Source organism: Eptatretus burgeri, chromosome 10 (genome assembly GCF_056783735.1).
Source record: "Eptatretus burgeri isolate ZD-2024b chromosome 10, Ebu_testis_v1, whole genome shotgun sequence".
Classification (NCBI taxonomy): domain Eukaryota; kingdom Metazoa; phylum Chordata; class Myxini; order Myxiniformes; family Myxinidae; genus Eptatretus; species Eptatretus burgeri.
This window is the reverse complement of record NC_140970.1, coordinates 88649842-88675463: the sequence shown is the minus strand read 5'-3', so window position 1 is coordinate 88675463 and position 25622 is coordinate 88649842. Positions and strand designations below refer to the sequence as shown.

General features: G+C 44.4%; 1 protein-coding gene across 1 annotated transcript in view; it reads left to right on the top strand.

The window, feature by feature from the left end:
• DDOST (dolichyl-diphosphooligosaccharide--protein glycosyltransferase non-catalytic subunit) overlaps positions 1 to 20291 on the top strand; it is a 44974-nt gene extending 24683 nt beyond the window's left edge. Inside the window, exons 5-11 of the mRNA XM_085899265.1 lie at positions 632 to 726; positions 2340 to 2433; positions 3826 to 3974; positions 14486 to 14633; positions 16097 to 16217; positions 16901 to 17007; positions 19459 to 20291. Coding sequence (XP_085755391.1) covers positions 632 to 726; positions 2340 to 2433; positions 3826 to 3974; positions 14486 to 14633; positions 16097 to 16217; positions 16901 to 17007; positions 19459 to 19608 — 864 coding nt within the window. The 3' untranslated portion in view covers positions 19609 to 20291. The remainder of the gene's footprint in view (positions 1 to 631; positions 727 to 2339; positions 2434 to 3825; positions 3975 to 14485; positions 14634 to 16096; positions 16218 to 16900; positions 17008 to 19458) is intronic.
• The last annotated feature ends 5331 nt before the right edge of the window (positions 20292 to 25622 follow it).

The window sequence follows — 25622 nt, the reverse complement described above, 5'->3', positions numbered from 1 at the left end:
CCTGGATGGGTCGCCACTCCGACACGGGATACCAGCAAGCTGGCACTCATTTTGCCGACCCCAGGAGGTTGACAGGCAGAGTCATCCCCACCTGGTAGTAATTCAACAGCCAAGGGCGATTTGAACTCAGGGTCCTAGGATCTCAAGCCCACCACCCTTACCATTAAACCATCACCAGGCATGAAGCGTGTAATGAAGGCATGCCAACCAAATACATCGTTTAACGAATGGACCTTAAAAGGATTCTATTCCTCCATGTAATAAAAGAGCAATTGATACAAAACCAGAAATGATCTCGGTCGAGCAAATCAAAAGTTTTAAAGGGAACGTGTAGTGGCCTTGTTGCCATCTAAACACGTTAACCACACATTTACGAGCATCTTCAAAAATATTCGTGTTTTCCCTTTTTTTAACTTTGTGACATTTACTCTGTGTATTTCCTCCCCCACCCCTCTAAGAAAAAGGTGTTTTTAAATTTATTTTATTTAATTTTTAAATGTGCTTTTTCTTTTGATCATGTGACACACCAACCCCTTATGCTGCCACTAAGTTCTTGACTGAATGTTGACACCGCAAGATGCTTTTCGTTTATTTTCCTCTCATCGTCTCCATGTCGACCCTTTCACTGCAGCATACTCTGGTGGTTGCGGATGTTGAGAATCTAATCCAAGTTCCGATAGTGGTGGGAACACCATCGGGCAATCCGATCCTTTACCGTGGAGTCGGGTGAGGTTCTCGTGCTGCAGAAAACTGAAAAATATAATTGCAAGTTGTAATCGAATGGCTGCAGATATGTTGACACTTGTGGAAGCGCAGTTTGCCACTGATTGTTTGATTCAAAATTTAACTTCCTGCTTTAAAAGCCAATACGTGTTGTCCAAAACTTTGCTTGGTATACACTGTACTGCATTGATGTTTTCAATAACAGGCTTTTGAAGGAGTAGATTCCTTTTTCCTTCGTTTTGATGAACGCTATCTCGAGTGTCCCTTGTTTCTATGTCATACGCGGAACCAAAATTCAAGGTTATAATATGAAATTGCGATGAGGTTACATTCGTTTTCATCGGCCTAGATCGATAACGGATTGTAAGCTCTAACATTGGCTAAACACAAATCAATATTCACATATTCCCATGAGTGGGGGGCATCAGGGTGCCCATGAGAGGTCGTAATTTAAATGCGATTTTAATTTTTGTTGTGTATTTTTTATTTGCCAGATGTATTGGTGTGCTACTCTGATAGTGCTCTCTCTGGCTTTGAAAGAAGTATAATTTTTGTCTAAAATAAGTTGAGGCAGCAGAAGCTCCAATTGAAGGCATGGAGAATTAACAGTTGAATGTTTCATTAACAACCGGCTGAACTCTTGGATTGCAATCTGATGATTGCAGGTTCAAATCCTGGCCCCATCCATCCATCCATCCATTGGGACCATACTCTGCAGAGCGATGGTGCTGCCTTAGCAGTCTCCTTGGCTATTGGGCACAATCCTGGTCGGGTTGCCACTCCAACACAGGATACTAGCGAGCTGGTACTCATTTTGCCGACCTCAGAAGGATGACGGGCAGAGTCAACCCCACCTGGTATTAATTCAACAGCCGAGTGCGATTTGAACTCGGGATCCGAGAATCCCAAGCCCATCACCCTAACCATTAAGCCAACACCAGGCATGAACTAACCATACATGGGAGAAAAGATGTGAAAACAAAGCACATGTGGTCAAAGCAGAGACAGAAGCGACGTGCCGAATGGCTGAGCCCTCGCCGAGTAGGCGGGACTTTAACAGGGACACAAGTTCGACAGTTCAACACAACTAGGTACGGTTTGACGTGGAAAATTGGATGAAAACACAGCGAGCAACACAGGAATGAAAATATAATAGTAAAACACAACGGATTTGGTCTGGGAAACTTAGCTTTGATGAGCTGGAGGGAAGAACTGCTCGGACCAGCGTCACACGTGAAGGCAACTGGAACCGGAAGTCATTACCAGGGACTTTGTAACAGTCCATTTGTTTTATTGTTTCGAGATGCCTGATGCTTAGCCAGTAGAAGATTTAACCTATTTGCCAAATAACATGTAAAGACAAGCTCATGGTATTCCAGTGAATTCAGAATGTTGCCCAATTTAAGCAATTGGTTATGTATTCATTAATTTATTTGCTTGCCTTTAAGCCATATGCTCAAGAAATGGAGATGTGACTATACTTTTGAGAACTGATTAAGAAAGAGCTTTGAACCCTGGTAAAGTAGTCAGAAACATTGGCTGTGGACTGGAAGTCCAGCATATGAAATGTGTTTGCATTTTGACCGATTGTGTCCAACCGCACGTCTCTGATGCAGCATTGTGGCCGATTCAGACAACCCTTTGGTGATGGACATACTGACGGGCGCTTCAACTTGCTACAGCTATTTTCCAGACAAACCCATCACTCAGGTTGCGGTCACAATGTCTGACTTTTTATTTTGTGAGAGATTGCGAAGTGACTTTGTATGCATGGGGTAAGAATTTGAAGCCAGCACTTTTGCCATTTATTTGAACCTTGATCTGCTTGACCCTTGAGCGACTGAAACCACCATTTGTTACCTCCATCACCAAAGGTGGGTGGAGGTGTGTTTTCACCCCTGTATGTCTGTTTGTCTGTGAGCAGGATATCTCAAAAAGTTATGGACGGATTCGGACCAAACTTGATGGACACGTTGGGTGTTTGCGACAAGGATAAATTTATTTGATTTTGATGAAGATCCAGATCTGGATATGAGAATCCTACTGGTATTTTTCAAATCGTCACTGGCTTCTGCACCAATACATATTTTTATTACAGACCCTAGACATCAAAAAGCTGCCTATGTTGAACAAAGCGTTTCAAATGGAGCACCTCGCCACCATCAGAGCATTGAACTTGCATCAGACGTGGCGATAAATGGAAATTGTTGCTCCCAGCTTGCCGGCTCAGACAGAAGATAAAAAAATAAAAATAATGACCGTTTTTACAGCCATTTTTTCCCTGCTGTGCAGGAGTTGGGCTTTTTCTTGAGGCAATGTTTTATGGCCGGATGCCCTTCCTGACGCCAACCCTGGTCGCCTCTTACGACACACAGGGATATGGTACACCTATTCTTACCGGGGCATACACCGGGACCAGTACACTGGTACTCATTTCGCCGACCTCGGAAGGATGACAGGCTGAGTCAACCCCCTGGTGTATTAATTCATTGGCCCAACGGGGCTTGAACTCAGGACCCTGGGATCCCAAGCCACCACCCTAACCACTAAGCCAACACCAGGCTTCTCTCAGTTTGAAAGACAGAAGATGCCATTTGCATTTTTGCGGTCTCCATCCCTCCATCCCTACCCCGCTTAGACTCCTGTGCGTGCACGAGCAACTCGCTAGTCTTTTTTAATTGCCAAAGTGATTTTTCACCGTTGAGATGTAGGGCCAAAAATGAGATTTACCATGTTATCTCAAGAAGTTATGGATGGATTAGGATGACACCTGGTTGACAGGTTGGGTGTGTGAGACGAGGACTAACTGATTCGATTTCGGTGAAGATCTGGATCGGGATCCAGCCTATCAATGGGAAACAAACCGTAATTTGTTCAGCTTGGCGGAGGTACGCGCTCTACCAAGCGCCGTTCGAGTTTTGACTGACATCATTGTATGTTTTCCTGTTGTTTTGTTTTGTTTGTTTGTTCATTTATTTAAACTTAACTCTGAATATTACTTAAGTTTCCTTTCCAGATGCATTGTGTTACATCTTGATTGCAACACTAAATATTACCATACCCCCATTTACTGAGTGTATTGTCTGGCCAAATTCATTTCAGTACCCACACGCCACCGGCAAGAACACCTTGCTGCTCGCTGGGCTCCAGGCTCGCAACAATGCGCGCGTGGTCTTCTCTGGCTCGCTGGACTTCTTCAGCGATGCATTCTTTAACTCGCCAATCCAGAAAGCCACACCTGGCTCACAGAGGTTTGATACATCTCGCCGATCACTTCAATTGCTTAACAAAACAAATGCACCCCGCACTATAAATATATAGTAAAAGCTGTGTTATCCGGCACCCATGGGACTTTGACCCTGCCGGTTAATTAAATATGCCAGCTATCTAAATGTTGCATAGAATGGCACAAGTTTCAGTTACCAAGTTTCTTGCAGAGCGCTCACCAAGTGGCTTAAGCACTTAAGCAAGCACTTCATTTGAAACAGTTGAAAAGGAACAGATAGCTTGGAAAGCGCTATCTTGCTGCTTGGTAACTGAACACATCCCAGGTCTGTCACAATTCATGTCATAATCCCTCTCATCATCATCTTCTGCAGAAATCCCTCCACTTTTTCGTCATCTCTCAGTTTGAATTCAGCCGTGAAACTTTGATTTTTTTTTCTCTTATTTGTTTGTCCTGATTATGATTCAATTTGTAATATTTGTTTTAATTCATATAACATTCAACAGCCTGCAGGATATTGATACATTTGTAATGGATGAGCAGCGTGGTTTCCGGTCGCATCGTTATCGGAAGCCACGCTGGTTTTTTAACACGTCGGTGCAGTAAACTTTATTTATTACAACAACCCTTTCTCAAGATATTTATTTTAATGTCAATTTGTTATTTGTCGTAGTTGTATTTGAAAATCGCCGTTTGTTGGCCCTTGACAACAAAGCCGTGTTGGCTGCTGGAAATATGGAGATCATGGATCTCCTGGGCATGTGGAGAGGAAAGCAGGGGTGTGTTCAGTTACCAAGCAGCTCACCAACACTTGACAAGCCAGCCACTCCTTATCGACCATTTTGAACTCATAATCCACTTGGCGAGCGCTCTAAAACAAACTTGGTAACGGAACACACCCGCATGTGGGGTATACCCTTGTGTGGGTTATACGTGCCGCAAAAATTTCGAGAGCACTTCCCCCCCCCCCCCCACATGTGTGGGGTATATCAGGGGGCGGGTTATTTGCGTGAAAATACGGAAAATAAAAACATTATTACCATACAGTATAATAGTAATTACCAATGAATTGTGCAAAACAATAACGTACCTGTATTATAGAACATAAACGAGTGTTTTGAAGTTGATGGATGATCTAAAGTATCAACGGCCACTTTCTCAGACTTATCGAGCTCATCATCTTGTCGAACTCCAAAGGCTTTCTTGAGCCATTTTCTTGTGTTGGAGTGGTGCATTGTTTCTTTTCTCTTCCTCGTGAAATGTTCTTGTTTGAGGTGCAGCTGCATCACTTCCTGGGTGCTGTGAGCTTTCTGCCTTTGAGCCAACTTCACAGGTGTGTCAAGACCTTTATCAGGGGGTGTATTCCATCACCAATCAGCTTGCCAAACCATCTGGCGTTCCTTATCAACAGTTCCGTTGGAGCGCTACCTCGAGTGCTCAAAGGGGAACCCAAACGTTCAGACCACCTCAACGCTAATCTATCCCTTGATACCCTACAAAATAGATATGATGTGTCTTTTTTCCGATTTCCCAATTATCAAGGAGGTAAATTTGAGGTTGAAAGTCAAAATCTTCTTCTTCAGATGAGCCGTGATGTCACACATGGAAGGGGACCACCATATCTGTACTGTATACGGGTGACATCGTGCTTCGATTCAACTGAAACGGCGAATAATTTTCGATTTTCCACAAATGTGCTGAGTTGATGCGTCCTTGGTGCTTGTGTAGTAATACAACTCGAGATGGTTTCATGCTACACCAATGGCCGAAACATCCTAAGCTTGCCAGAAATTGGACGAGGTTTGTCCGAAATACCCGAATGTGTATCGGGCCTCCAAAATGTTCGCTTTTGGGCTCGCAACATCTTACAGAGCACTGGTATGGAACAACAGAGCTGGCTGAACAACGATGTCCAAGTGTGCTGGGCGGTGCCCGTGCTGTCAGGCGATGACGGGTATTTCTGTTCGAGTCATATATCAACAGATTTATCGGTTGACACAAAATCCTTCCTTCGGAAACTGTTAATTTAACGGGAAAATCGAACCCGACCGAGCTGAAGTGATCATGTGACTGCCGGTTTCATCTTCACGAACACTTCCGCCTTCTTCCTCTGAATCGCTCGCTCAAGGCTCAAAACTCTTCGGCTCCACAATTCCCCCGAAAGCATTTCCATCACTAATTTGGTCTCCAATAGTTTCTTCAAAATCTCAATGATCACTTTCAACATACTGAGAACCTTCAGTGTTGCTAATGACTGTGGAATCGGTATCGGAATCTCAGCTCGACCTGCACTGTTTTTCGATGTAAAACTGCCGACGGGTTCAATATGGATTCCACATGAGACGTCGCTGGTGAAATGGAAAATCGACACTCTCAGGATTTTTTCGACACAGTGATTGGCAAAAATAAATTCAAATCCCCCCCCCTTTCAAATTAGATCGTGATTAATGATTCTCAATGGTTTTTCAGAAAGTAAAAAATTCTGCTTGGGTTCTCCTTGAAGCCACTTGGTGAGTGCTCTCGAAGCTGATTGGTAATGGGACAGACCCAGCATTAGCCCAAGTGATACACTTCGTTGAGAAGTCTTCTTCCTCCCAGTCATCTTCTTGTTACTGAACTTCCTTCTGCGGATTAACAACACTGTCGATGTTTTCGGAGTCAGTCATAACGCGGGTCACTTCAACATCTCGATCCACTTCACACCACCCTTCAACTTCAGCTTTGCTTCAGTCAAACTTTGAGGCAGATTATCATCACTTGCTTGTCACCATACTGGTAATTTATTGGATTGCGATCTGCAGACTTTTGTTCTCCTGAGATACGGTATCGAGCTGCCGTATCCCATGTCGCAGTTTGAAACGAGCCACCAGCCAGCTATCAGAAAAGGCACATTGATCAGTAAATCCCATCTGATTATTAAAAAAAAAATTCCCCTTCACAATCAATAACGGTCCTGAGATTGGCACTCCCTCCAAACCCTGGAGAGCAAACCATTCATACAGAACTTTATCTAGCTGCTCCATCTTTGGCTTGTGTCGAGTACGGCGCTTGTCGGCAGCTTTGTCTGTCTCTGACTTGGTGTAAAATTCCAGTAACTTGTATTTCTGGGCCTTCATGTCGGAGATGATCGACGATCCGACATACTCTCGCATCAGTGCATTTATATTGTCTACCTTCTCCAGGCTCGTACATGTCGATCTTCTGGTTGATTGTAGGAACAATCATCTTCCTCTTCCGGGTCATTCCATGTCAAATCGTCAAAGAATCTGCCGTCATCTCTCAGATTTTTGTAAAACTTTGGGAACCAATTGGGACCCATGAAAAACGGCAAGAACTCAAATATTTTTGCTAACAGCCTCTTAATTAGTGAGATGCAGAGTAACAAACTTTGGACTAATTCGCACGACGTAGTGAATTCAAATGGCCATATCTCTAAAAGTATAACACCGAGAGAGCTGGTTTTGGTGTCATTTTAAAGATATTTTCATGCCCTATGAATTTGTCTGGGCAACATTTTCCTACCTCCAACAACAAAAAAGTTATCACAAAATATAAACTTCAATCGTGAATCCCCAAAAAATGTATCCTTCAAATTTCCTCAAATTCATCCCAGAGGTACCTTATGATGTCAAGAAGCTTCCACATAAGTTTTGTGATGGGCACTCCAATAGTTTGAGATATGAGCAACAATGTACATGTACGTATGGCATATAGGTTCGAAAATCAGCATTTGTAATGTATTGTTGCGGATTCGCGCCCGCCGGCGTGCGAGCGGCCACGTAACTCGAATCGCGGCACGTCGCCCACCGGACGGACAATCCCGTCGTGACCCTCTCGGACTAACGCCGGGAACTAGTCACGGGTGGGCCTTTCGGCCTCACCACGATCGTGCCAATCGGCCCCCCGCGTGGGATAGGGTTGCTCGCCAAATTCGACCTACCTAAGTACCCACACGGAGGGTAGACCGGGCGATCGCACCTCGCCGCAGGTCGACTGCGGACACGGGCCACTTCAAGCGACCCGTTCCGTACTATCGGGATAACCGAGCGGTGTTATCGTCGGCCTCGACAGTTCCGATTAATTCTCGGGCGTATTTAGCCCACTACCAACCCTTTACGTGAAGTAAGATGGAGATTCAATGAAAGAAAAGACGAAGCGAAACGGGAAAAACAGTTCAACATAAAGCACATTTATTTCGCGATGGCACACGGATAGCACACATATACAATTATACACCAAAAGCAAATGTAAAAGTGGAAGAAACGCAACAATTCTGCACAAAAAGCAAATGTAACAATGCAGATCTACTACCGACTACCGAGCACACGGCAACACTTATACAGTTTTACTTCACAGACGGCGCCGACAACACATATACTCAAAGCAAAAGAAAAAGGGACCACCCTCAACTACAAGGGGGCAGACGGGCCTGGGGCCGAGACCGCGTCGAGCCTACCCGTCTGGTGATGAGCCGCAAAATGGCGGTGGCGCCCCGACTCCGCGGGCCTCGCTGGCACTGCCTGGAAATGGGGTGGGAACGGGGCCCCCTTCTCACACTATCTCAGCGCGGGGGGGAAACAGGAGGGGGTTGTTGATGCTCGGGGGAATGAGGATATCTCGCTGGCTCGGGTCCCGCGACGAGCGTCTCCACCGCGACCTCGGTCGCGTTACCGGCCTCCCCTCTCCGCAGCTCCCCGACTCTGACACGAGCGCCCTCTCGACTGCCTTCGCCGCCGCCACCTCTCCAACTCTCCCACTCTCCACTCTCCACTCTTCTCAGCTCCGTCCAACTGCTTTCTCTGACTCTTCTCTTCTCAACTCTCCTTGACTGACTACTGCCTTTTCGGCGAGCGAACGCGGCCCTTTATAGCCCCCGGGGCTTCGTTCCTTCACCTTCGACCCTTCACCTCAGTCTGGCTCCCCATTGGACAGAGGAAAAGTGGGCGTGAATGATTTTTGATCCGCGAATCTGCATATAGCGATTATACTCCGACGCACCTGGAGGCGGGGCCAAATCGCCCCACGCTCGCTGATAGGACGGAACAGAAGTGGGCGTGAATCGTTTTTGATCCGCTTTCTCGGAAAGGCTGGTGTTTTTGCACCCGCTGCTCGGTGCGCACCCTGTACGAGTCCAGTATCGGTGCCCACAAGCGGCGCGGGAATGGCGGTGATGCGATGGTTGCGAGGGCGAGATGTGACGGTAAAGGTCGTGGCTGTTGGCGTTGTTGTTGTGAAGCGGCGTTGCGGTTGGTGGTTGTTGTGTGATGGCTGTTGAGACGTGGTTGGTGGTGGTTGTGGTGGTAGTAATGGCGGCTGGTCCAAAATAAAGATAGTAAAAGAAAAACGGCTATCTCGAAGGGTCGCAGCCCGAATGAATGACATTTATTCCCTCTAAACAACGGGTTTGGGCTACTACACATATACTTACAGAGATATCTCACCTACGGGACCTGAATGGTGGTTTGCGAATTTCGTCAACCACAACAGTATTATACAATCATTCTAACCTAGCCATGACAGGGAACACAGGGAACGACCATCAATTGCTTTGAAGTATCATATACTTTCATTTTCAACTGGGCCTGAGGGGAAGAAACAAGTGCTGCTGTTGCTGCATTGAAGAGGAAATTGAAAGCCTAAGTCAGGTTAGTGAACACTGTGTACTTGAACTCACTTATTGATTGTATAATACATTACAAATGCTGATTTTTCGAACCTATATGCCATACATACATGCACATTATTGCTCATATCTCAGAAACTATTGGAGTGCCCATCACAAAACTTATGTGGAAGCTTCTTGACATCATAAGGTACCTCTGGGATGAATTTGAGGAAATTTGAAGGATACATTTTTTGGGGATTCACGATTGAAGTTTATATTTTGTGATAACTTTTTTGTGGTTGGAGGTAGGAAAATGTTGCCCAGACAAATTCATAGGGCATGAAAATATCTTTAAAATGACACCAAAACCAGCTCTCTAGGTGTTATACTTTTAGAGATATGGCCATTAGAATTCGCGACGTCGTGCTAATTAGTCCAAAGTTCGTTAGTCTGTATCTCACTAATTAAGAGGCTGTTAGCAAAAATATTTGAGTTCTTGCCGTTTTTCATGGGTCCCAATTGGTTCCCAAAGTTTCACAAAAATCTGAGAGATGATGGCAGATTCTTTGATGATTTGACATGGAATGACCCTTCCCACCAGTACTGCTCGACAGAGTAACGGAAGCCATGATGCTTTGGAAGGCGAACTTCTTCTTCTTCTCCCGAGTTTTCACTTGCATATTTTACCCAAGATTTGGGATCCTGTGATTGGTCTTTGGGCGGAGAGAGTCGGATGCATCATGGGGATGATGAGGACATTGATTTGTTCTCCTTTTATTAGTACGTTGAACCTTCGCTCAGGAAACGTCACTGAAGGGTTCTCGAAAGCAAGGAAGTGAATGCCTGATGTTTTGAGAAGCCAAGAGATTTTCGTGGCACCTCGGGAAGTGTGGCTTCACGACGGTTGGACTCGGCTCTTGATCCCTGAGGCTGTGATGGAAGATGTTCAAGAGAAAAGCCTCATTTTCACAGCTGAGGCCAGGTCGACTCTTTATCGCAGGGTTTTATTTATTATTTATTTAACTATTTATTTTTACCTCTGTCACTGAAAGTGCATGGAGGTTATGTTCTCACCCCTTGTCTGTCTGTCTTTGAAAAGAATATCTCAAAAAGTTGTGGACAGATTCAGACAACATTTGGTGGAGAGGTTGGTTATGTGACAAGGTCAAAATGATTACATTTTGGTGAAGATCCGAATCTGGATGCGAGAATTATAATTTTTTTTTAAGTGACTCTTCACCGTTGAAAGATGAGGACAAAATCAATATATAGAATGATATTTCAAAAAGTTGTGGATGATTTGGTTAGGTGACAACAACAAGCCAACTCGATTTTGGTTCAGGTCCGGATCCAGATCCGAATCATCAGTGGGAGACAAAACGTAGACTGTTCAGCCTGGCAGAGGTATACACTCTTCCGAGTGCCGTTCTCGTTTTGTTTTTTAACCTCCGCCATCTTTGAAGATGGATGGAGGTTACTGTTTTCACCCCTTTCTGTTTGTTTGTTTGTTTGTTTGTGAACAGTATTACGGAAAAACTCCTCGACGGATTTCGACGAAACTTGGTGGGGGGGTTAGGTATGGTCCAAGGATCATGCTATTACATTTTGGACTTGGTCCCCCCCCAAAAAAAAATTTAGAGAGAAAAATTATTTTTTTTTTGCATTTCTACATGTTTTAAGTGATTTCCACCCCCCAAATTTTTTTTACCCCCCCCATAAAAAATATTTTTTTTTGCATTTCTACATGTTTTAAGTGATTTCCAACCCCCCCAAAAATTGTTAGAGAATTTTTTTTTTGCACTTCTACATGTTTTAAGTGATTTCCAACCCCCAAAAGAAATTGCTACCCCCCAAAATTTTTTTTTTTTTTGCATTTCTACATGCTATGTGATTTCCAACCCCCCAAAAAAATTGTTAGAGAAAATTTTTTTTTGCATTTCTACATATTTTAAGTGATTTCCAACCCCCCCAAAAGAAATTGAGAAATCTTTTTTGCATTTTTACATGTTTTAAGTGATTTCCAACCCACCCCCAAAAAAATTGTTACCCCCCCCCCAAAAAAAAATTATTTTGCATTTCTACATGTTTTAAGTGATTTCCAACCTCCCCCAAAAAATTGTTAGACAAGAAAAAATTTTTGCAACTTTTTTTCAACAAAAGTTCGATTTTTTTTTTTGATTGTTACCCCCCCCAAAAAAAAAAAAAAAAAGAAAAAAATTTTTGCATTTCTACGTTTTAAGTGATTTCCAACCCCCCAAAAATTTACCCCCAAAAAAAGAAAAAAATTTCTTTTGCATTTCTGCATGTTTTAAGTGATTTCCAACTCCCCCCAAAAAAATTGTTAGACAAGAAAAAATTTTTGCAACTTTTTTTTCAACAAAAGTTCGATTTTTTTTTTTATTTTTTTTTTTTGCATTTTTACATGTTTTAAGTGATTTCCAACTCCCCCCCCCCCAAAAAAAATGTTGGAGAAAAGAACTATAACTCTGTCAGCACTGTTGACATTTAATGAAGAAGATATAAGGTTCACTTGAGTGACCCAGCAGTATTGGCGGCGGAGATTTTGCACTCTCCCGAGTGCTCCCCCTCTAGTTTTCTTCTGTTTTTATCGGGTAATAATAAACCACGCCGATGAACTGTGAAGAGAAATCAAACTTTCACTATCTTTTTCTCCAAACAAACTTATGCATATAACACAGAACTACTGTCTGCTATGACTCCACCTTCTGAAAATATGTCACTTGGTTAATAAACTATAAACTGTAAACCGTGTGTGATCAATCAATTGGTATCGGAATTAACAGCTGAGAATCAGAAACGGTTATCACATGTAGAGAACCACCCAAGCCGACATTTGACTGTAAACAATATGGCAGTCGGAGCTTGGTAATCAACAGGTAAAGGAGGACGACCAGCAGCGCCACGATGAGTGCCTATCTGTCGCATCAGGTACTCGTCATGGTGAGTCAGCTGTGTGTAAACAACTTAATTGAGATCCCTCACATTTGCTGGTTGGTAGAATATGCTGGTTTGTAAAGTGCTGGATAAAACGTGTGTGTGTGTATGTGTGTGTCTGTGTCTGTGTCTGTGTGTGTGTGTGTGTGTGTGTGTGTGTGTGTGTGTGTGTGTGTGTGTGTGTGTGTGTGTGTGTGTGTGTGTGTGTGTGTGTGTGTATATGTATATGTACATTTTCAAACACACACCCTATAGAAAATAGTCTGCACACCCTTTCAAATTTTTCACCTTTTGTTGCCCGAAAGCCTGGAATGAAATTGCATTAAATCAGACATTTTCCACCTTCATTAAAACATCGTAACCCATAAATTTCCGAAAATTAATTACAAATAAAAAAACTGGAATATCTTGGTTGGATAAATGTCCACCCTCCTTAAAATAGCAATTGTAAATTGTTTCAGGTGTAACCAATCACCTTCAAAATCACACACTAAGTTAATTGGCCTCCACCTGTTAAATTGTAGCAATTCTCATTATTTTGGATTAAAATCAGTTGTTTCATTATGTTTCCTCTGCTGGGTGGTGCATTTCACAGCAAAGACCCAACCATGAGCACCAAGGAGCTTTTAAAAGACTGCTGGGGATAAAGTTGTGGAAAGGCACAGATTCAGGGGATGGGTATAAAAATATTTCAAAGGCCTTGAATATCCCTTGGAGCACAGTCATAAGACAATCATTAACAAGTGGAAGGTGTGTGGTACCACCAAGACCCTGCCGAGATCAGGCTGTCCCTCCAAAATTGATGACCCAGCAAGGAAGAGACTGATCAGAGAGTCCACCAAGAGGCCAATGGCAACATTGAAAGAGCTACAGGCCTTTATGGCAATGACTGGTCACTGTGTGCATGTGACAACAATATCCCAAGCACTCCACAAGTTTGGCCTGTATGGGAGGGTGGAAAAAAGGAAGCCCTCACTCAAAAAAGCCCACCTTGAGTCCCATTTGAGGAATGCAAAAAAATACCTTCCAGAGATTCTGAAGCCATGTGGCAAAAAATGTTGTGGTCTGATGAAACCAAGATGGAACTTGTTGACCTAAATACAAAATGTTACGTTTGGTGCAAACCCAACAGCACATCACCCAAATAACACCATCCTGACTGTGAAGCATGGTGGTGGCAGCATCATGTTATGGGGATGTTTCTCATCAGCAGGGACTGGTACACTTGTCAGAATAGAAGAATGGATGGAACAAAATACAGAAAAATCCTCGAGGAAAACCTGCTGCCCTCTAAGAAAACTGAAATAGGGACGGAAGTTCATGTTTCAGCATGACAACTACCTGAAGCACACAGCCAAAGCTACACTGGAGTGGCAAAGGAACAAAAAGATAAATGTCCTTGAGTAGCCCAGTCAGAGCCCCGACCTAACTCTATTCGAAAATCTGTGGCATGACTTGAAGATTGCTGTCCATTAACGCACCCCACGCAACCTGATTGAGCTTGAACAGTTTTGTCCAGAAGAATGAGCAAATATTTCCCAATCAAGGTGTGCAAAGTTGGTAGAGACCTATCCCAACAGACTCACGGCTGTAATTTCTGTCAAAAGTGCTTCCACCAAGCATTAACTCGGGGGTGGGGGTGGGGGTGGGGGGGGACACTTGTGCAACCAAGATGTTCTAGTTTTGTTTTTTTCATAAATTCTCTGAAATTTGTGGAATTTGTTTTTCACTTGGAAGTTGTGGGTTACGATGTGTAAATAAAGGTGGAAAAAGTCTGATTTAATGCAATTTAGTTCCAGGCTATAGGGCAACAAATGGTGAACATTTTGAAGGGGGGGGGGGCGTGTGGACTTTCCACAGGTGCTGTGTTTGTATATACGTATATATGTATATGTACCCCTATTTTTTAATCATGTTCATTATATTGTTTGTGGAACATCTGGAAGATCTAAAGTGTAACTCTTGTCATTTGCTAGGTTTGAACGGTCTGGGAATTATGAGCTTGCAGTGGCGATCTCTCGTTGGGTTTTCAAGGAGGAGGGTGTCCTGCGTGCAGGCAGGGTGCACCACGCTCGTCTTGGAGAGAAAGACCCCCCTCAAGCATATACTATTACCGATCTTGTGGTAAGTGGACAGCGTGCATCGCCAACTACTTCACAGCATCAAGAAAGTCTGCTGTAACATCCGTTTTTGACTTCGGCAATCACTCGAGTTTTCGGAGGTCCAGGTGGAAAAAAAAAAAAAAAATTCTGTCTGACACAGAAGTAGTGAAATTAATTAACGGTGATTGTTTATTTTCAATGAAAAAAGGCACACACACACACACACACACACACACACACACACACACACACACACACACACACACACACACACACACACACACACACACACACACATTGTGTGTTAACTGATGTTGGAAAAGTCTTGTTTTTGCCTCTAAAACCAGAGTTGGAGAGAAAAACTTTTGACTGTCTCTCATATTGGGGGTGACTTCCAGCTTTGTTGTCTGAGCACTCACAGTCAACCAGATGATATAACTTTCTGTATATTTAAATAATATTGAGTGACGTCATATCGACTTTGTGAGATTAACTCTGTTTGTGTGCCACGTGACGCGTCTCATGATTCCCTGCTCAGAAGAAGAACAACCTGGGGGTTTTCCGTTCATTCTGGGCCGAAGTGTTGACATTTATCGCTGTTATACAATGTGCAATCCACCGATAGAAAAGATTCTAATTTATTTTGATGGTTAATGAATGGAGATATGTGGAAAATGTTTGAGCTTTGAAGAAAAAAAACAACTTTTATTTTGAAAGTTAACAATTATGATATCTGTTTGATGTTACCATTGAAACGCACAGTTCATGATGCTGGGATCCCGGGTTCAAATCACGTGTGTTGTTCATTCATCCATTTTCTCATAATTTATTTTTAATTGTTTGGCTTCGAGGAGCTACGTACACAACTTGTCCATACACGTGTGGACAGATACATGAGATAACACCAGACTTGACTTCAGACAAACAGAGCCTCTTGGGGGAAGTGATGCCACTTCCCAAAGCACTCTGGGTACCGGCGACGGCATCTTTTATGATTTTTCTCTCCGCACTCAGCGGGGCGCTCAAGGAGGAGTTTCCTTCTATCCATAAATGCCAACCTAGTGGGTTTATCCCTACTCTATCCTTTAAATGCTGAGTGTCAAGCAAGGAAGTTGCACGTAACATGTTCATCGTCTTTGGTACGACTCAGCCCTGTTCGGAATCGAACTGCCAACTTCCCAAACTCAGAGGGGATGCTCTAACCAGTAATTCGTGCAAAAGTGTGGCTGTGTCCTTATGTCCTGCATGAAATGCAAGTCAAACTGCTCCGTGAGCCTTCGATCACTCACAAACAAACAAACCAAATTTAGGTTTCACTTTGCATCCTCACATGAGTAAATGCACCACGAGATGCAGCAAGTATGGCTGCGGTGAATTTCTTTGCAATTTATACGGTGGCAGACTGGCGTGGCTTTTCTGTGAAACGCGTGTTACCTTTGCGGTCATGGTCTGTTCTCACCACACCGGACTGTTCCGCGTGCGCAGGAGTACAGCATTGTCATCGAGAAGCTGGATGAAGGCAAATGGATCCCATATGATGGGAAGAACGTGCAGCTGGAGTTTGTCAGAATCGATCCCTTTGTGCGACTTTTCCTGAAACGGACCGGTGAGATGCAACACTGCCATTAAAAAGAAAATAAAAAAAATTCTCCATAAAGTAATGTTCGTGCAGGTGATGAATATTTGGGGGCCTGCTTTCAAACTCTTGTATTCGCGAAAGGGCTCTTTTGTTTTGAACCCTTCTGTCTTCGGGTTTAAGCATGCACGTTGGGACTAAACCATCTATGATTGTGTGTTTGTTGTTTTTTACCGTTTCTCCCAAACACGCTTCCTTGTGTGACTCCAGCTTTATCAAGCACTACACTGCACATCATAAGGGGGAGGGGTAATCTTGTGTTTGCATGTGGGTGGATAAGGATGAGGAGAGGCAGGGGTTATGGTTTGAACTGTTGCTTACCCTGTATATACAGCAGAAGGATGCAAGCTGGGATTTGTTATGTCGTAAAGAAGTCTCATGTAGTAAAGGTGTGTGCAGGAGTGAAGGGGGAATGTTTGAGTGGGATGGTGTTCACCCTGGATGCCTCACCTATTTCATTGGGAATCTGCTGCATGCATTACAGCAGCTCTTTGCTGGTGGCTTATCTTACAATGCGATACTTCATTCATTCATTGTACCACTTGCTGCCTCAGTTGCTGGTAACTTTTCACGAACTGACTTGAGGTTCTTAGTTGTTCAAGTTATTGGATAGCTTTTTGAGTCCGTGTTCTCGTTCGTTCACTGGCATGCAGGTAACTACTACAGCACGCAGTTCAAGCTCCCCGATGTGTATGGGGTTTTCCAGTTCAAGGTAGATTATAACCACAGGGGCTACACCTACCTGTACTCTTCAACGCAGGTGGGTACTGCACAGCTGGACCTTTTTATCTCATTGGGATTTTTCTTTGTACAATGACAACCTTGAACCTCTCCGACGACACACCTTCGAAACGACCCCTCTCCCCCCTCCCCCCAATAACAACATAGTCATTTTCTCTATTTGATCAAAACTTTCATCTTCTTCTTTCTCCGACGAATCACTTTTATGCTCCGTTCTGTCGGAGCTACGGATAACATTTGAAATGCAATTTACAGCTTTGGTCAAACGGTACTGCAACACCTGCCTCGTTACCTTTCCCACAGAGTAGATTACCTTCACATCATCACTCGTGGGATCATCAGTGTTTTCCATCGCAATTCACAAAGACAAAAAAAAAAAAAACAATCAGACCTCCTACTGCATTTCTCACTTTATGTTCTTAAGTTTCTTACCTGTATTAATTATGCACACATTCCAGGTACTTGTTCTTATTCATCCAAGAAGCTCAAAATTGCAGGGATTTGCCTGATGACCTGAGAAGCCCTCTTCCTGATGTTTTTTTTTTTCACGTGACACCTGTTCTTGCATGTTGATAGGTCCTGTTAATGTCCTATTATTTTATTTTATTTATTTATTTACTTACTTTTTTCAAATCGTTGCTCATGGAAGAGTGAGGTGACAAGGGTTGGGGGTAACAGGAGGTGATGTGACAGGAAACACGGCAACACACCCGGAACAAGGCCACAAGTTCATGCGTGTTTCATCCCTTCCACTTTTCCTGTTCGTTCATTCCCACGACTTCCTTCACAGTTTAGTTTTGGAGTCTTCTCCAAGGTGGGCTGCCAAACCAAGGCTGTAGAGCCCCATCTACACCCACCATCCACGTTCTCCACCATTGAGGGCCATGTTGTCCTCCTGGATCAGCCTTGTGCGTAATCTCGCAAACCCCCAGCAGGGGTCCTTCCCAGTCACATCAGCCAGAGCTGAGCCCTGTGCAAGTAATCACGTGGGCAGGGATGACCGTGCCGGAAACGGCAGCCAAGTTTACCACCTGCTACCCATGGAAGTCATAGTAGGGTAGTTATTTTTAATGTGACGTTCTGTCCTGGTGAAAATGCATGTTCACTTTCCTTCAACAACACAGATTTTTCGTATGATCCTCATTCTTTTATGTCCCAGAATGCTCTATTCATTTGTGCAATGAAGCGACGTTGTTTGTCGCTTGTTCTTCCAGGGCCCGCTGGATTTGTTGTTGTGCTGTGATGCTTTCTGCGCATCAGCATGCATTCAATCATTTTGATGAAAAATTAAATTTTCTGCACATTTAATTCCACAGCCATGGTGGACTATTTTAAACATTGAAGGATGGTGGATATGAGGTAGGGCAGGAATGATAACGTTTCATTACCATGATACAAAGGTTTCTTCGCTTACGGCCTGAAAGGGTATACACCCACTAAACGTGCGTATAAAATCCAGTGCACATAACGGTACAGAGAACATTCTTTAAAAAAATGTACTTTCCCACCCCCCCCCCCCGTTGTTTGGCAGAAAACATGGGAGAAAGGGAAAATTTACAAAATTGCGGGACTCTCCCTGATTCAATGGGAGGCAACATGTGCGTGCTGGGAAATGATGAAAACGAGAGCGGTCGATGGCGTGTCATCGCAAATCCCCACACTTCCCACCTTGTGCAAAGTTGAAAGTTGTGCAAAAAGTTCCACCAGAAATGACCCAATATCATATTTTGAGTTGAAATTTTTTTTTTCCCCCCTGTTTTGACCCCTGTGATGTTGCATCCCAATCTGGGGCATGAACCCGGAGGTCAAATTCCAAAAAATCGTTGCCTATTTCACGTGGCCACAATCTTGATTGCATATACAAAGTTTCATTTAAAATGTGCCTGTAATTACATTTTGACCCCACCCCAAGGGGGGGGAATTATACTTCTCTTGCGCCTTCTTGCCATGTGGCGATCATAACTACCAAGTTTGGTGAATTTATGTACAACCGTTTACGAAGCGATAGCATGACGGAAGAGACAGACAGATGGTGCCAATTACAATATCCCCCCTCCCCCCCCCCGTTGTTATCAAAAAGCATGGGGATAAAAATGACAAATACGGAATGTCTTGTCTTGCTGTAGGAGTTGTTCGGACAATTGATTAAACTATGCAGGGGTTGTGCTTCTCATGCCCCCCCCCCCCCGTTTTGCTGCACTGCATGCTTCCGAGTCACATCCAGGTGTATCGCGTATGAATAACCCGACAAAAGAGATCAAAACAAAGGTATCGTTTGGCCGAGCCCAGATTGGTCTTGATGCATGTTCCATTGTTTTGTTTTACATGTGGGTGAATCGTTATCATGAGGCAATTGGTGTACTATGGTTCTTCCATGTCTAGTGTATTGGATCTTCTTTCCCTCTCACTACCTTCTCCCCTGCCACTACCTTTGTCCCCCGAACCCCCCCTCCCTCTCTCCTCCACTTAGGTCTCCGTGCGTCCGTTGCAGCACACGCAATACGAGAGGTTCATCCCGTCGGCGTACCCGTACTACACGAGCGCCTTCTCCATGATGGTCGGGCTTTTCCTCTTCTCGCTCGTGTTTTTGCATTACCAAGAGAAGGAAAAGTCTGAATAGCAGAAAGTGACTGCCTGGCCTCGCATACCAGGAAGGATTACCAAGCCCCAAACTACTGCAAATTTGTCAGGTTCTTGTTTTTTTAATATGTATTATAGATTTGCACCCCTGCAACGTAAATGACAATGAATGCTTACGGAAGGTTATTTTCAACCTTGAACTCTTCTGTATCATCTCCTGAAAAGGCAGCTCACTTCTATTGGATTCCACCCACCTGTTCTTGGAGCTTTGTCGGTAAAAAGTTGTTTTTTTTTATTTTACTTTTTTTGGTTGTACATCTCGTGGTGGATCGATGCGGTTCCACAGTTTGGGGAAAGCAAATTGACATTTTATTTAAACAAGTGGTATTGCTCATCCATTGACACACTAGGTGGTGCGCCACCATCTCATTTGACCGACGTGAAAACCAGATCCTTAACCACAAGCTTCCCCCGCCCTCCCTTTTCTTATACCCATTGACCCTGCCGAGCCCAATGCATTGTTGCTGTTTCTTTGCATGTTGCATGTTACTGTTTCTTGCCCCGTTCTCTCTTATTTTCCTGTTCGTTCAGTTCCCTTACTTGTCATGTCCAACTGTTGCCCCATTTCCCCACTCTTCATATCTTGCATCAACTCTTTACTGCGAGCCCCGATCTTGTAAAAATAAATAAATAATAAAGTGCCCGAAGCTCCATGAAACCACACTCGGCTGTATATGTTTCATTCGTACAGTTTTGATCACGTTCTATCAGTGTGTTGAAATCCTTTGATGAAACGGGCCTCGTGCGCTGTGCTCACTTGATTTCCCGACGTTGCTGTTGGCCGTTTGTGTCGGTGTATTTTGTCACATTGGAGAGTGCAATTGATCTGAGAGTAGTAAATGTCTCGTAATTTGGATTGTTCACGGTGATTAAAAGCATTTGCTGTTGTATTGTTTTTTTTTCACAAAGACTGATTCGGGATTGGTGTTTCACTCACAGGATTGCCACCATCAAAGCACGATGCAAGCAAAATGTATCTTTTATTTATTTACTTCCTGAAGTAGGGAGAAGGGAGGGCAGCACTTTTATATAATGTGGTAACCAGCAAAAGTACCTGTCTGCATTGACTGGGAAAGTTTTTAAGTTGGTGTATAAATTTAAATTATTTTGTGAACTTTAAAAAGGTCAATTGTGTTGCACTTCCGGTTCATTCAGAGCCAAAGCTCTGAGCAACTTATACCACCCACTGTGAAATGGTGGTGCAATATCGGGCAGTGGAGGTTGGATTTATTTTTTCTTTTTTGTATTCATAGTCCAAGCTTGTGAAAGAGCTAGTAATAGTGTTGCGGAGCCTGGTATCTGCTGCAAGCACGACCGCTAGGTGGAGCAGTACCCGAAAAGTAAAGAAAGGACCCGAAAGCAGTGGAGCAGACTCTACAGAACACCCGAAATCGAGATCGTACCTTTAGGAAAACTGCGAGGGTACGGGTTCCTTACCGGACCGTGAATCGTCAATAATTTGACCGCGTGGGGTAGGGTTAATTGCCAAACTTCAATATACCTAATTACCCACGTGGACAAAGCTACCGAGTATTCCCACCCTCGACGGCACTCGTCGAGTCGAGCCGTTAGCGTGCCCGACCCGTGCGCAACCTGAGCGGATGGTTGCCGAAGTCCCGTCGGTCCAAATGTACATTTACAGCGGCAACAGCCTTTGTAATTCACCAACACGCGCCATCCTAAGCCAATGGAAGAAACACAGAAACTAACTGATACATTTAACAAATGGGGTATTTATTCACAGTAATCAGGAAACGAGGGAAGCACGTAAGGGCAGAGTTACCACGACTAATAGAGAATGCAAATTTACACACAAGCACTTTAACAATTCCTACTTCAAGACGGGCCCACAGACAGACGCACACCCAAAAGAAACGGACCCAAAATGGTCTTTATTATCCCTGCAGCTCGGAGGGTAGTCGAGCTGAGGGACGAGAAAGTGGACGGCTACCTGGCCGCGAGTGCGCGGCATGACGTCCACACCTTCCTGGAGCACCAGTCGGCATGAACGGACCAAGGGCAGCCGATGCAGGCTTTGCCAACGACGAGATGACCTGGGAACCAGAGCACGCCAGCGACAAGATGACCCGGGAACCAGAGCAGGCCAGCGATGGGATCCGCCGGAACCAGAACACGCGCTCGTGAAGACGGGGCGCAGAACTTTTCCTACCCGCTCGAGCAGATCCACCCGATTATTTGCTCTCCGTCCCTTTTGTCGCTCTCGGGCGCGGTCCGCTCATCGCGGCCTGCTCTAATTGGGAGGGACACGACGCTTTCCCTTATTTGGTGCGCAGCCAAGCGACCGGTTCATGACCATATTTGGGAATGGAATTCCATCCCCAAACGAATTCCGAACACGCCCGCATACCAGCGAGCGCGCGGAGAATGCAGGGAGCAGAGGGTTGTTGCTGTGAGAGCGAGGATGGCATTGTTGTTGTAGTTGTAGATGTAGTAGCTGTAGTTGTGAGTTATGTAAAAATCCGAACTATCAAAATAACTCACAGCGCATGTACATTTATTCACCCATTAAACAAGGGAAAGGGAGCTATCTATCCACATTTACTTATCGAAATAACTGAGCTATGGGGACCTGTATGTTGAGTGCTCATGGCTTCCAGATCCGTAACAATAGTACGCTGGACGGATCAAGATGCAGCAGGCCAAAAGGAACGAGAGTGGGGGGGGGGTGGGGTGGAACACCGACAGCAGAGTTGAAGGACAAGGTGGAGGCAAACTTGGACAAACAATTGGTGTGGGACAGTAAGCAAAGGAGCAGAGGGTGTAAGACCAGAAAGCAGCTGGTAAAAAACAGAGAGACCACCGATCTGTATGTGATAGGCCTGTGGTGATGATTTATTTCAGTGTGTTTGGTTAGATTGTGTTTAAACTAGAACAAGAGCAATCTCACTTGCATTTAAAACAAATGCCTGGTGTTTGCTTAACGGTTTGGGTGGTGGGCTTGGGATCCGAGGATCCTGAGTTCAAATCTCACTCGGCTGTTGAATTAATACCAGGCGGGGTTGACTACCTGTCATCCTTCCGAGGTCGGCAAAATGAGTGCCAGTTTGCTGGTATCCTGTGTCAGAGTAGCGCACCGTCCGGGATTGTGCCTAATAGCCAAGGAGACTGCGCAGCACCAACGCTCTGCACAGAGTATGGTCCCGATGGATGGATGGATGGATTGAAAACAAAATGACTTGTAAATGAAGTTCGGTTGATGATGACTCCTTCCATCGTCTCTCCAGCTGTTGGTGAACAAAAGGATTTATTGGCGTCGAGCTGCAGCGGCTTTAAGATGGCGTCGAATGCAAAAAGAAGAGGATGTTCGTTCATCGTCGTCACGACTGTTCAGCCAAACAAGCAAAATCCACTTCGCTCAATGGTCTTGATGGTGTCGATCAAAAGTCACCATTGAATATCGACGTGTTGAGTGACTCGTGAATAAAAATGAAAGTCTGCAACGGAAAAGCGCGTGAGCTCCCAATCTTGCCGTGTTGATGAGCTCTCGGGAAGTCCACCTTGCAGTATCCACCACGTCTGTTGACTCTCTGGAAGAACTCCACTGATTGGCTCATAGTGGTCACACATTTGCTTTATTACAAATATTAGCAAAATGTAAAGAAAAATTAACGAGTCACGACAGGCTCATAGACTCCGCTTCTTCGTGGGAGATTGCTTTGGAAGAGAGATAGTGAGATTTGTCAGGATTGAAAGACATATTCCAAGTGTTTGACCAGCTTGTGATTTTTTTTCTTCAAGGTCTCCTTTGTCTGAAGGATGAGGGATGTCATGGCAGAGGGTGGAGTCGTCAGAAGATAGATTAAGGGGATTTTCCAGAGAGATTAGGAAGATCAGGAATTGGACTGGGCCCAAATCACTGCCTTAGGCCAGGCATTCCAACCTTGACAGGAAGAGGAAATGAAAGGATTCCGTTGAGAGCCACATGTTGCCTACGAGAGTGGAGGAAGTCAGTTAGCCATGTGTGGAGTTGGCCTTGTATGTCCTCGGCAGAGAGTTTGGAGAGTAAAGCAGGATGCCAGACTGTATCAAAAGCATGAGATATGTCGCGAGAGACTGCCTGCCCTGATCTCATGTCTGATATTGAGGGCCTCCATCCATTGTTGGTTGAGTCGAAGCAGCATGTCCAACGGGGAGTGATCTTGTCTGAATCCTAATAGGCGATCTGAGATGAGGTTGTTAGAGAAAAGGAATGATTTCATATCAACTGCAATGATGGATTCCATGACCTTGCTGATGTTTGGAATTAAGCTAATCGGTTTGTCGTTAAGGGGATCAGTTTTTGCAACTTTTTACCTTTGCTACTGAAGGTGAAGGAGGTTATGTTTTCACCCCTTTCTGTCTGTCTGTTTGTATACAGAATATCACAAAAAGTTGTGGACGGATCAGGATGAAATTTTGTGGACAGGTTCGGTGTGCGACAACGACAAACTGATAAGATTTTGGTGAAGATCCGGATCAGACTACAATAATTTTTTTAAAGTGATTTTTCACCATTGATAGATTGGGCCAAGCCGGATATCGAGCACGATATTTCAAAAAGTTGTGGACGAATTCGGATGAAACTTGGTGGACACGTTGGGTGTGTGACAAGGAAGACATGATTCAATTTTGGTGAAGATCCAGATCCGGATCTGATAATTTTAAAAGTGATTCTTCACCATTGAGAGGTTGGGCTCAAAAACAATATATAGCATATTTCAAAAATGTATTGGGCCAGGTATGTTCTCGTGGGTCAGGCATTATAGGGCGGAGGTATGCGGTTTACTGAGTGCCCTTCTCGTTTATGTAATGCATTGATGATTGTGGATAATTTCTAAGCAGCTTGAAGATGACATATCACAAATGACAGGTTCAAAACGGCAGAGAGGGGATGTGCAAGAGCAGCTGAGCAGGATTTGAACTCAGGATCCTAGGATCCAAAGCCCATCACCCGAACCATTGAGCCAACACCAGGTATGTAGGAGTGCAACTATATTGCTGATACGCCCTCTATAGGTAAGGACAGGAATTTGTAAATTGTTTAGGATGCTGGTGATAACTCATCAAGTTTCCAAGGAAAATCAAGACACACCATCATGGGATTTTTAACATCCACCAATTAATTTTAACAGATGGGTCCTCAGCAAAATGGATGTCTGATGGACAGTGCAGTCACTGATGGGATGCTCGGCCTCTGCATTACACCAGTCTCACAGATTAAAGCCAGACTGAGATTCGAACTCGGACTGGACAGCTGGACAGACCTGAAGTGACCTCCAGAATTTCTGAACCATCCTGTCTGAACAACGCTCAAGTCGTGAGACTTAACCATAGCCATTTGTAAAGTGTATGAAATGTAGCTGGTAGGCTGTTTGAAGTTGCTTGGGGTAGTGCCCCCCCTCTTCCCTACTAACCTGTTCCTTCGGAAGTTATTGAGGCGGGATGGGGATTTGGGAGTTTTGGGGGGTTCTTCCTGCTTTACGGGTTGCATTCTTGGTTCTGCAGTGCCTGCTCGAGGGGACCGTTGGAGTCACTGTTCCCACAGGCTTGCCACCAAAAAGCTGGAGGCCCGAACTTGGGTGTAGCGCCCTGGGAGACTGACAAATCATCTGGTGTGTAATCGCGGGTCCCCTTCTCTGCCAGCTTGTGACTGGACCTGCACCAAGCACGGGATTCCAGGAGGCCCTTCCTGGGCCACTAGTTTGTACCGTTGGTGTCATCTGGAACTGTTTGCAAAGTTCCCTGAAGCCCCTCAACCCCCTCTTTTTTCACTGTGGGCTAATCATCTGTGGCACCCCCATCCTGATTATATTTTCCCATCTTCTTTGCTTTTTACCCAGTGGTCCCCTCTTGATTTTTGGGCTCGACCCTTCCCACTGTGGTGTTGGTAAAAATATACTTAATTAATTAATTAGTAGCTGTTAAACCAAATCCAGCAACATCAACTGTGGATCCTGACAAGTTAAATGAAAGTAATGTTGAAGTTGAACTGAG